Below are 13,502 nucleotides of genomic sequence, written 5' to 3' on the forward strand. Positions count from 1 at the left end.
TTAGTCAATAGTTTATCAATGACAATGCACAAAAAAAATTCAACACAATTTTTAAAAATACACTATTTCTGTCATTTGGTACAGGTAGTCCTCAACTTATGACCACAACTGAGCCCAAGATTTATGTTGCTAAGTGAGAAACTTTTAAGTGAGTTTTGTCCCATTTTATGACTTTTCTTGCCACATTTGTTGAGTAAATTAGTAACACTGTTAAGTGAATCTAGTTATCCCACTGACTTTGCTCGTCAAAAGGTGATCATGACCCCACGACACAGCAACTGTCATAAATGTGAGTCAGCTGACAAGCATCTGAATGTAAATCATATGACCATGGGGATGCTGCAACAGTTATAAGTGTGAAAAATGGTCATAAGTCACTTTTTTCAATGCCATAGTAATCAAACAGTCACTAAGAGAACTGTTTGAAGTCAAAGACTACCTATATAATGTTCCAACATTTTGCACCATCAAAATAACCTCCCTGATGTACTCATGCAAAATGAGAGAATATTTAAGATGTTTACTATTTTCAGGAATTAATTTGTTAACCATATATAAATGGATAACCAATTCCTTAATAAAAGCAGTTTCACAGTAAATAACTCCCCTACCCATTATAACTTAACAGAAAGCTTATATAGCAAAATAAATGCTATGCTGCATTTTGATTTATAATTATGCGACACATATTCTATATTCCAGCCTGAAATCAGGGCTTTGCAGTTTACACTGCAAAGCCACTGACACAGGAAAAGATCTATTAAAGGACAACTTTTCCGGCTGTTGAAGTTGACACATTCCGATATCATGTATAACTAGAACAAGTTTTTTTTGAGTAGGCCCTTACTGGGTGGGCCAATAGGCATTTACATTTCATGCCCAGTTAGGCACAAATACTTGGAGCCCTGTTAATCACTCTCAGACCATTGTCTGTAAACATCCAATGACCCTGAACCAAAAAACTAGCCTGTCAGCAGCTTGATGTGTCTCAAGATTCCAGCAAAATTCACTAATTAATCTGCTGTTCTTTTGTTTTATGCTACTCCAAGTTTAAAATATTAGCTTTAACTAATCCCTTTAAAAGGCTGCATTGAATTTAAAACAGTGTAACTGATTATGCAAGTTTTCTGAAGGCTGTTAACTATTTGGGCAACAGATTATTCTCTTTTCTTTCCCAATAATACTTAATGATAGCTGGGAGTGACAGCCAGCTCCCTCGCTTTCTAGTTTCTCATGCTATATTTTAGTTATTCTCCCTGAGAAAACCTGTTACCCCAACTCAGTCTCATTTATACTTTGTTGTGCAGTTTCCATCTCTATACCTAAGAATATACTCTTTCCAAGTACTTCTTTTAAAATGTTTCTAAGGATAATAATATGAAGGTTAACCATGTTCTTTGTGTTTTATATATTCAGAAGAATTTCAAACATTTTACACATCTCTGGAGGCTTTTTTCATCTCTCAGAACCACTTAAAATCGACTGTGCTGTTTTTGCACCAGAAAGAAAAGAAGCAATAAAGAGCCATTCGACGAAAATAACGGGGTATGTGGATTAATGTTGCAGAAAAGACAAAAAGCCTTGAGCAGATTTCAGTGGAAAAATTTGAAAGACTGTGTCTCCTATCCTTTTGAAAACTGATGCTTGTATGCTACAATAGAGCTCACCAGGGAAATGAGTAATGCTTAATTTCCAGAAAGAGAAATGCCGGAAATTCCTGAGGGATAATACCATTTTCACAATCAACCTTTTTCCACTGATCTTTATGAAGGACAGGTTGCTCTTCGCTGGACTGAAAGGGAAAAGTATTCTGCATACGTTCAGATGCTAGGTTTGTGCACTATTATATATTGGTATCTACTTCAGCCTTCTATCCTAGCACAGAAAGAACTCGGCCTGAAAAAAAAAGGCTTGCTTAGGAGTTCTTCATGAAGACAGATGGTTAGGTAAAGTAGCATCTATCAATGACTCCACAAGAATTACTCAATGTTACTTTATACACACGATCCATATAAATGCTGAATCCTTTAAAAAAGCACCTAGAAGTGCTGAAAATAATAAACCTGAGCAATACTGCCCAGCTCTTTGATATAATAAACCTGTCACATTTTACCTTTTGAAATGCATATAAATAATCTAAGGCCAATCGTCAGAAAGTGGACCCACATCTCCTTTGTGTTCTTAATACCATAACCCTCTGATAAGAGTGCTTAAGTTTTGGAATTTCCGGTTGACGTCGCGGCAAGACAGTCGGGGAAATAGCGGGCTCTGATGAGTCCCACAAAAACTCGGCTGCCGAACCGCTGCCGATGGGTCTGCGGACCGAACCCGTCCTGCAGGGACGGGGGAAGAAGAAGGGTGCCTCAGAAGACTGAGAGGAACAGGCAAGTTCCTCGGAGGTCAGAGGGAACCGTCTGTGAGTCGGCAGCGGGTGGCGGCAGCCATGTCGGCTGCCACAAAGCTGGGACAACCGGGCAAGAAAAGTGCTGGAGGAAAGTGAAGTAAAACGGAACCTTTTGAAGCCAGGTGAGTGACAACACCCCAGGCTTGTAACAATGTTTGGAGCTATATCAGTAACTAGAAGACCCCTAGCCTAAAACAGCGGCTAAGTAACAAAGGGGCTTTGAAATTTTTTTTAAAACTGCAACTTTAAAGAACAAAGACCCGAGAAACAACTAATTTTGGAACAAGGATTAAGAGACTTAATTTAGAGATTTGGTAAAAAGACTAAACACTTTAAAATCTGAATTGGATTAAGTGGGGGGGGGAGAGAAGATTTGATACTTTTTTAACCAAAAGAAGAAAATAAAGTCGATGGTTATATAATAAGAAATAAAATGGAGTCTTGCATGACTAATGGGAAATGTGAATTATAGAGAGACATCATCTGGCACAAAGAGGAACTTTGTAACCTCCCTTTGTTATGAGAACTTTGAGCTCTACAGAAAAAAAAAATTGCTGAACTGTGGAGGAGGATTTTTCTTTCCTGACTGCAAGCAGCTGGACTTGGGTGAAAAGAAAAGGAATTTACAATGGAACTCCTACAGTTGAACAAATAATAACTTGAATGTTGGCGTAGGAATAGAAGAAGGATTTAGCGCAGCCCCCCAAAAAAGAGATTTGATACATTATATCTGGAATAAAAATATGAAAAGAGATCTAATTGGATTTATGGAGAATAAAATTAAAACTTGGAAAATGGAAAGAAATTTATGTTTGCAGACGAGGAAATGAAGATAATGTGATTAAAAATAAAATAAAGTAAAGATGATTGTAATAAATTAAAGGGAGGCTTTTATAGAAATTAAGATTGTTAAATGAAACTAATTAATACATGTAAAGATATGTTTAATGCAAGAACTATGTTTTAATGGTAAGATGTCAAGATAAAGAATAAGGGTGGATATGATTAATTGAAAATGTTAAAAGGAATTTAAAAATATACTTAAAAATATGTTTTAAGCAAGAACCATGTCTCAAGGTTAAAATGTTATGATTGCTATGAAAAAAGATAAAGAAAAATATGACTAAACTAAAAGCAATGCATAGATGGAGGGAAACAACAAAGAAAGGTTTAAGTAGAGATTGTTAAACCAACTATGAACATGCTGTATTTAACAGCCAAAAAGTTATAATATGCTGTATAGAACAGCCAAACAAACAGTCATGCTGGGTATCAGCCAAAATGAAACTTAATATGCCGTGTTAACGGCCAAAAAACAAAAATAGAGATGCTATGTTCAACAGCCAAACAAACCTGAAGATGCCGTGTAACGGCCAAAAAACAAAACTAATATGCTGTGTTCAACATATGTGTTCAACAAACAAACCTGAAGACGCCAATGTAACGGCCAAAAACCAAAACTAATATGCTGTGTTTAACAACCAAACAGGGGCATGCTGGCTAACGGCCAAAAAATAAAAATATGCTATATTTAATAGCTAAAACAAAGGATTATGCTGTGATCAACAGTCAAGAAATAGAAATGATTGGTTTAACATCAAAGATAATAAAAAGAGGTGGGATGATCAAAACAAGGAGGTGCATGTTGAGAGTGATAGTTAAGATAAAATGCATGTTAGGTTTAATAATAATTAAATAATTAACGAATGTTTAATTTGTCTAATATAATTGTATGATTTATATTGTCAAAATATCCATCTAAGCAAATGAAAGAGAAAAATGAATTGTTAACTGCATAGGATTTAAGATTTAAGTAACGGGTTTTGGGGGATAATTTATTATTTATTTATTTCTTCTCCGTAGACTCAGGGCGGCTTACAATGCATTATAGCAATAGCCTACATACTTTTTTGTATATACCTGCTTTTAGGGCTTTCGACACCCCCCCCCCAAGCGGTGTTGTTCTATAAAAAGTTGGCTTATTGCCCCCACAATCCGGGTCCTATCTATATAACTATAATGGTATAGTTATATAGATAGATTTGAGGGAAATATCTGTTTAAAATATTGAGTTGTGTTAATTGAAAATAAGATTTGTTAATGATTTGTTTCCATTTGTGACCAGAGCAAAAGCTTCGTTTTGAAAAGATGTGTTCTATTTTATTATTTTTTTTGTTTTAAAAAAATAAAAAAATATTAAAAAAAAGAGTGCTTAAGTTTTATTCCTGCTAACTTCCTTCTGATAAATGTTATTTCCCCTCCAAATTATATACACTTACAAAGTCTGTAGATATGAGAGTCCTTTAAAAACCCCATCAGCAATGTAACTGAGTCTATTGTCACTCAAATTTAATTTTTCCAATACATTCACTCCAATAAAAGCAAAGTCATCTAGACGAGTCAGTTGATTGTATGACAGATCTCTGAAATGAAAGGCACAATAAAGAGAAAGATGTAAGTAATAAGATTGTTGAAATGTTGTGACACCACTAATCAATTTGATTTGAGAAGACAGATCCATTTTTATAAGGTATGTTAAGAAACTTTCCCAACTGAGATAGCAATTTATTCCACTAAATTTACCTCAATAAAACAAATGTAAGTACTTACAGTTCAGAAAGACTTTGGCAGAATTCCCATGCATCACGTCCAATCCTGTTAATGGCATTCTGACTGACATAGAGCTTTTGCAGGGCCTTTAAGCCATATAACCATCCCTTATTTACTTCTGTCAGATTATTCTGTTCCAACTCTCTGCAGAATCAAAAGAAAATGTTACATATGTTTTAAATCGTGTATTTAAAAGTATGTACAGTATTTAGATGCGTATCATATATATAGCAATTTGCTAGTAGAAATGCAAAGCTATTATTAAATACTATTGTACCTACAGATCCTCAACTAAGCCAAGACAATTTCGAAAGCAAAGAAAGGAAAGGTTTATGTAGAAAGCAAAAGGCAATGAATTCAACATTCATTAATTTTTTTACTCTTATTATGAATTGTTATCTGTCACTGTTTTCTGGAAACTTTATAAAGTGTACTATGGAATATTTTAAAAAACCCTATTAAAATTATGATGAAATAATACTGTTCAAATTAATTGGTAAACCAATACATCTATCAGTAAACTTAATCAGCCCTTTCAACTAATGAAATCTAAGATTTTTAATGAAGAAGTTATACAGTATACTCACAATTCTTCCATATTATTCAGTCCAAAAAAGGCACCATCCATAAGATTATTAATTCCATTGCGTTGCATTTTTAATGATTTCAAAGAGTCCAAGCCTTGGAAGGTAAGGCTTTCTATTACTTTAATTCGGTTTCTTTTAAGTTCCCTGAAAATAACATTTTAAATATAAGGTACCAGAAATCAATCTATCATCTATCTATCTATCTATCTATCTATCTATCTATCTATCTATCTATCTATCTATCTTCTATCTATCATTTATCTATCTATCTATCCATCCATCCAACAAATATAACTTTTTCTATGCTTGCTATTCTAATAAAAACATTACAAAGATGTGTAGAGAACACAATTTAGCCATCAAAAAGACAAAAACTGAACTACAAAACTAAATGATCAAAGCCATACCTAGTAGTAACATATATTTAAACATATAAATCCTCAGATGACCAATATTTTCACCCTGAACAAAGAGTTTAGGTGGTACACTTTCTACCAGGACTTCAGCAGCAGATTAAAAAAAAATCTTTCTTCATATTAACCATTATTTTAATATCATCCCATTATTTTAATGCATGCTAAGGCTATATTTAACTTATAATGCCAGTATATATATTTGGTTTGAAATGAAACCTGTTATTTGAAGAGTAATATATTTATGGTACAATGTGAACTTTATTCCGACAAAGTAATAAAATCTAGGGACTGGTAGGCATCATCTTCAGGTAGACTCAACTTACAATCAGTTACGCCACACCTCCCTCAGGATACTTAAGACTTGATTATGAAGTTTTAGTGGCCACATGACTGCATTTCAGGTGCTTGGCAACTTGCCTGCATTTATGGCTATCTGCAGCACCTCACAGTTACATGCCCATGTTTTATGATGGTTTAGCCAAAAACCTGCCCATAGTGAACCATTGGTTCACTTAATGAGCTGATCAGGTCAGTCATGTGGATGACCTGATTTATAACCATCACTACTTATGAGCACAATGGGCAGGCTCTATCATGGTCATATGTCAAGGACTACCTGTAATTCAATCCCTGCTCAGAATTCAGAATCATGGAATGTTGGGAACTATTAGTGCTTTAGATTCCTGCATTGAGCAGGGATTCAGTAGTACAGGGGTCTCAAGCTCAAGGCCCGGGGGCCGGATTCAGATCTGGTCCACAGGGCCATCCTGGCCTGTGGTGCCCCGTCAGCAAAAATGAAGATCAGGAGGGGTGTGCTTGCCTCTCCCAAGTTCCGTTTTTACTGGCAGTGGGTTGCAGGAGGCGGTTGCAGCAAAAAACGGAACTCAGGAGCCCATTTTCGCTGGCAGAGTGCTAGGGCCACCACGGGCGCCCAACATGAATGACATGCTGGCCACACCCAGTCCGGCCATGCCCAGCCTGCCCCCCCCCCCGAGGTCAAACACAACCCTGAATTGGTCCTCAATGAAATTGAGTTTTACACCGCTGCAGTAGTATAAATAACCCACCACTAGAAATTTATCCAATATTCTTATTAACTTATTTTATTAGACATATACATTTAAAAATCAAATACTTCTCTGGCATGAATTTATGACATTCATTAACATGCTCCATATATGGGCTTCAAACTGACAATGTATAATTACTTACAAGAACTGCACATAAGGTAGCTTCAAAGTCTTCAGTGGAATCATGCTTATTTTGTTTCTGTTCAGTTTTAGAACTATTAAGGAATTGGACAGGTTATCAAAACAGCCTGCTTCCAGAGTAGTTATTCTATTGTTGCTCAAATTCCTATAAAACCAGAGTTTTAGAAAGGCAGTTGTTAAATTCTGATGAAATAATTTAACAAAAAAACCAAAGGTTATCTATTGCATTTTGATTTAGAATTGAAATTTACTTTCATAAAGCTTATCGTGCTGTTTCACTCACTGTTAGAATTAATTACATACAATTAAGTAATGATCTTATATTCAGAGTTTTCTAGGTATTACTCCTTGTAGAATTGGTATTTTCCTCTGTCACTCAGCAGCCTACTATGTTAAGCAACCTAGACAATCATGTAAGAGAATCTGAAACATACTACAACTTTGAGGAATTGAGACTGAGATAAACATTCCTTTTTCAACCTGTCCACATTCAGGCATTACAACTAAACTGTAACTGAGCTGACTCTATTCCCACATAGCTGAAGAGTGTTTGTTTCTGCTTTTAATTAATTGTGGCTTATGTTTTTGGAACCACTAAGTGCAATTAACATTAATCAATTTATCGTTTGTTTTAAACTAATCACAGTTACTATTAATTACAGCTCTTGGTCCAGACATGCATGTTGCAATTAAAGTTTGAAAGTTTGAAAGTTTATTAGATTTCTATACCGCCCTTCTCCCAGGGGACTCAGGGCGGTGTACAGCCATATTAAAACACATAAATTTATAAAATTTAAAACCAATTAAAATCAAATATATAAAATTTGGCCCTTAAATTAAAACATACATATGCCCATTTAAAATTCATATTAGGCCAGTCCAGCTTGCTGAAACAGAAGGGTCTTAAGGGCGCGGCAAAAAGTACGCAGGTTGGGGCTAAGACGAAGCTCTAGGGGCAGCTCATTCCAAAGGGCTGGTGCCCCCACAGAGAAGGCTCTCCCCCTAGGTGTCGCCAGTCGGCATTGTTTGGCCGACGGCACCCTGAGGAGCCCCTCTCTGTGGGAGCGTATTGGCCGGTGGGAGGTTGTTGATGGCAGAAGGCGGTCTCGTATGTACCCTGGTCCTAAGCCATGGAGCACTTTAAAGGTGGTGACCAACACCTTGAATCGCACTCGGAAGACCAATGGGAGCCAGTGCAGCTCGCGCAGAAGAGGTGTTACGTGGGTGCGTAACTAAATGAATTAACTAAAAATTTAACTAAAAACGAAAGCTTTTTAACTGTCTTGTAGAATAATAGAATAGAATCCTTTATTGGCCAAGTGTGATTGGACACACAAGGAATGTGTCTTGGTGTATATGCTCTCAGTGTACATAAAAGATACGTTCATCAAGAATCATAAGGTACAACACTTAATGATAGTCATAGGGAACAAATAAGCAATCAAATCATATTAGGAAACAGTCAATATAAATCGTAAGGATACCAGCAACAAGGTTACAGTCACACCGTCATAAGTGGGAGGAGATGGGTGACAGGATAATAGAATAAACTGAGAATGTATAAACCTGGGAGGATACTATATTCATGAACTGTCTCACTAAGCTACAGTTTAGCATGTTTAGAACCACATTAATATTCCATATAGTGAAGATCTGCTTGACATTATTGAAGTCTATTTGCCTATCCTATTTCCAATCCCCAGAGTTAATAAATTAACATTAAAAGTTTATACTATTCCTGCAATTGATATTTTGAGGGATACCACCTCCTAATCTGGGAATCCATACAGCCACCTGTATATCCATCCCTCTATTCAGTGATTCCTGAATCTGTTGTGTGAGATGTTACTAAATCTACTCTTCACAGCATGTCTGATTTCATTAGTACCATTGTGAAGTTTGTATTATTTCATTAATATCATGACTTTATAAAAATGGCACAGAGACAGAATACATGTTATTTGATGCACAGAAATCCATTAACAACCGTTGCATTCTTTTTATATAAAGGAAAAAATTTTGAGGATAGATATATGAATTGAAAAATAAACTACTTTCAATACCTCATGCTAAGTATCCCCATCTACTTACAGGTACTTCAGCTGCATATGTGGGAATGAAGAAACTTTGATTTCTGTGATGAAGTTGGAGCTGAGATCAAGGTTCTCCAGGGAGAAATAAGGTTGTAGCTGTTCAGAGACAATCTCCTGAATTGAATTATGCACTCTAAAACATAAATAAGCACCTTAGAAGCCATACTTATATCATCTCTGAAATTTCAGCTCCTTAAAAAATACAGCCAAATATCTCGTAGATTAAATGTGAATCCAGAATATTATTTAGAAGCTGTTTATTTTGATCATGTAAACTGTTTCAAGACAAATCTTATCCTTTTAGTGTACAAACCTGGATGAGGTTACTGCAAAGTATCAAGGATCACTTCAATTTTCCTTTAGAATTATGGTTCTAGAATGGGTTTCTCTGTTGATCGGCTGGGCTACTATCCAAACAGCTTGATGGATTGCTTGCCAGCATCATTTGATAAGTATTGTAACTTATTTAAATTCTGGTATTACTCTTGTTCTTAATTGCTCTTCCATAGTACTACTAGATATTAATTACATAAATTTTTCAATTTACTTTTCAAACATCCCCCATGCTTCATTTTTTATTTGATTAATTATCTAACAGTTTTATTTTCTACACTGCTAAATTTAAACATCATTCTATGAAATCTGTGAATATTAACTTACAGTGATAGTAGTGTGATATTAGAAGTTAGTTCACCAAAGTGGGGAATGCCACTTAGTTCATTGTGATTCATCTTCCTGAAAGATTTAGTAGAGAAGCAAATCAAAGAGAAGCAAATCAACATAAATAGAGTAACATTCTTGTTCTATGTGCATTTTTAAAAAAATCTAGAAACTTTCTCGGTAGTGAACTTATAAAAAGCAAAACAATTCAAAGCACCTAAATACATTTATTTTATTATTTGAATTCAGTCATTCTGGCAAAATAGAAATTTTTGCAAACAAGTCTGTGTGCTGAAGTGATACTTCAGAAGAACACTGATATTAAACATGTAAACACTAGTTAATTTTAAATTCTATATTAAATGAAAAACATTTCTATACATGCAAACTAGTTTAAGAACCATAAATTAATCAGCAGAACTTGAAACTAAAAGCGATCATCAATATTACTATGTTTATAATACATATATACATTCAATGCAACTTTCTAAATCTGGAATTCTATGTATCTGGATGTAAACCTACTAAAGAAACAAACTCTTCAATTTAAGAAATGGTATCATGATTGTACCTTGTAAAATCCAAACTGTCCACTTCTCGGCTAAATTATTTCTAATAATTAGAAGGAACATTGGTCTTACCTGATACGATCCTTCTCGTTGAGTGGGGGCAGCATCCAGAAATGGGTTGTCCTTATCTGCTAGCGAATAGGACTGAGACTGTCAAAGCTGCAAGGACACGCCTACACCAACGTTCCCCAGCTTCTGGCGAGGGAACTGTGACAGCCTCAACTTGTCATGGTCAGAAACAAAGCAACAAGTAGTCAAGCAATAACATACAACCACCTTCCAGCGGACTGAGGCTGGCTCCTAATCAGGGTGGTGCTTGATGCTGCCCCCACTCAACGAGAAGGATCGTATCAGGTAAGACCAACGTTCCTTTTCCATTGTAGTGGGGGCAGCATCCAGAAATGGGACATACCATAGCGGTGCTGTCCATACGGGTGGGCAGGAGCCTGGCCCAAGGTCCCCTTATCAATGTGCACCCATTGGAGGACCCGCCTCCCAAAGGCAGCCTCGGCAGAGGCATAGACGTCAAGCTTAGAGTGCGTGATAAAGGGGGACGGGGAGGACCAAGTAGCAGCGCAGCAAACCTCCTCTAGGGAGGCCTGTGTAGCCCATGCCGCACTTGTGGCCACACTCCTAGTGGAGTGTGCCGTAATACTCTTGGGCAATGGAAGGGCCTGCTTTTCATAGGATTTGGCAATACACACCCTAATCCAGCGTCCCAGGGTCGAAGCAGTGACCTTGGCTCCCAATGAGGCCAGCTGAAATGAAACAAACAGAGACTCTGTCTTCCTCAAGGAAGAAGTCTGCTTTATATAAATCTGGAGTGCTCTACGCACGTCTAACGTGTGCCACTTGCATTCTAGCGCATGACCTGGATCAGGACAAAAATTTGGGAGCACCAGCTCCTGGGCCCTGTGGAACCAAAAGTTAACCTTAGGTAGGAAGGAAGGGTCCAAACCCAACACTACACGGTTGGTATGAAATACACACAGGTCTGGACGGACAGAAAGGGCCGCCAATTCTGAGACCCTCCTGGCCTAAGTTATAGCGACCAGGAAGGCCACCTTGAAGGACAGGAAGCGCAGAGGGGTCTCTCATAGTGGCTCAAAGGGTTCTCCCATCAGGGCCTGCAGCACCTTGGTAAGGTCCCAAGTTGGAAAGCGGTAAACCACCGGGGGCCTGAGATTTGCCGCACTCCTGAGGAACCTACGAATATTTGGATGGCAAGCCAGTGTCTCCAAGCCCCTGCAGGAGAAAACTGAAGAGAGAGCTGCCACCTGGCGACGGAGCATGTTGGGGGATAGCACTTTGTTCAGACCCACTTGCAGAAATTGAAGAATCTGAGGCACTGTCACCAAGGTTGGGTCAAGAACCGACTTACAACACCAGGAGCAAAACGCCCACCATTTGTAAATTTCTAAATAACGTATCGGTTCAGTCTTTTGAGATCCAGAATTGCCCTATACCCACATGAGACCTTTGGAATTACAAAGAGGATGGAATAAAACCCCATGCCTCGCTCAACCCCTGGAACTGGTTGAACAGCATGTATATCCAAAAGGTGTTGTATAGCAGTTTCCATGAGGTCTCGTTTGACCGGATTACCTGAAACAGGGCAAGAGATGAAAAACCTCGGGGTGGGGTAGAGAGGAACTCTAAGGAGAGACCCAAACGGACCATCTCCAGGACCCATGCATCCATTGTGATACCCTCCCAACGCCTGGCAAAATAGGCCAGGTGTCCCCCAATGGGAGAGTTCATGAGGCAGTTATCGCTGGCGCTGGTACGGACGGCTCCTTCCCCCTTGAAAGGGCCGCCTAGGAGGAAATTGCTTAAATTTCCCTCCTCTATCCTGAGGTTGACTTTGTCTAGGTTGGAAGGAGCGCTGCGTCCTACTTGAGCCAACCCCCCCCCCAGGGCCTCGGAAAGACTGGCTTCTGAAATATGGAGAAGGGTGTGAGTCTGTCCATTGTGATAGGGAAGGGAGGACCTTACGTTTGTCTTTAGTTTCCACGAGCAGCGGCTCCAGCGACTCTTCAAAGTTGCTTCCCTGAGAACAGGGCAGATGCCAACCGCTACTTCTGCTTGGCATCCGCCTGCCACTGGTGGAGCCAGAGAAGTCTCCTGGAAGCCATGGACCAAGCAATGGCTTTTGATGCGAACCTCGCCGCTCCAAGCGTTGCATCTGCAGAAAACTCAAGAGCGTCCCATAACTTATTTAAATCTTGATGGGTACACACATCTGCAACAGGAATTCTGTCCTACAATTGCCTGAGCCACAATAGAGAAGCACAATTAAAAAATGAAGCAGCTGTAGAGACCTTCACAGCTCATGCTGCAGACTGGTGATCCCTTTTAAGGGCGTGCTAATTGCGTCTGTCCTCCAGTCAAAGAGACTCTTCAGGTACATCTGTCATGACAGACGGAGTCACTAAGGCCACCACAGGCCCATCCACAGTTGGCACCTCAAGTGCCTGAGACAAATCAGCAGTCATATTAAAGTATTGCCTATCAAGCGAGCTGGGAGTTGGTCCCACTCCCAGGGAGACCCACTGTCGACGTACCACATCTGTGAACAATGGTGGTGCCAGAACCACCTCAGCCTCTGCCTTGGGCTCAGAAAACAAAGAGCCACTATGCTGTCCAGAATCAGGAGCCGGATCCACCACTGACAAGTGCCCAGCCAGTCTGATCGTGCAGGAAGCCTTATATAATAATGACTTAAACAGCTGAGGCCTGAAAAGGCCAACAAAGAGGGCCTGCTCAGTAGCTAAGCCTTCATCCTCTGAGAGGTCAAACTCTCTGTCCATGTCTTCAGGCGAACCCTCCTGATCTGAAGACCCAGGGGAATAAGACCCCTGGGAATGTATCACCTCAGCTGAGGTCTGGCCCTTTGTGGGCGCCTGTGAAGTCACTGAATAATTTGAGTGAAGGGAAGCTTCACGGTGATTG

The 13,502-nt window shown here is 38.7% G+C and overlaps 1 protein-coding gene across 2 annotated transcripts in view; it reads right to left on the bottom strand.

Moving 5' to 3' along the window:
- Positions 1–13,502, bottom strand: part of LRIG2 (leucine rich repeats and immunoglobulin like domains 2) — a 56,696-nt gene that overhangs the window by 17,527 nt on the left and 25,667 nt on the right. For both annotated transcript variants that reach the window (XM_034414285.3, XM_034414284.3), the window contains 6 exons: positions 9,982–10,056; positions 9,320–9,454; positions 7,230–7,373; positions 5,602–5,745; positions 5,015–5,158; positions 4,684–4,827 (listed from right to left, as the gene is read on the bottom strand). In XM_034414285.3, coding sequence (XP_034270176.1) covers positions 4,684–4,827; positions 5,015–5,158; positions 5,602–5,745; positions 7,230–7,373; positions 9,320–9,454; positions 9,982–10,056 — 786 coding nt within the window. The remainder of the gene's footprint in view (positions 1–4,683; positions 4,828–5,014; positions 5,159–5,601; positions 5,746–7,229; positions 7,374–9,319; positions 9,455–9,981; positions 10,057–13,502) is intronic.

This window comes from Pantherophis guttatus, chromosome 3 (assembly GCF_059756535.1).
Source record: "Pantherophis guttatus breed Tessera chromosome 3, ASM5975653v1, whole genome shotgun sequence".
Lineage (NCBI taxonomy): Eukaryota > Metazoa > Chordata > Lepidosauria > Squamata > Colubridae > Pantherophis > Pantherophis guttatus.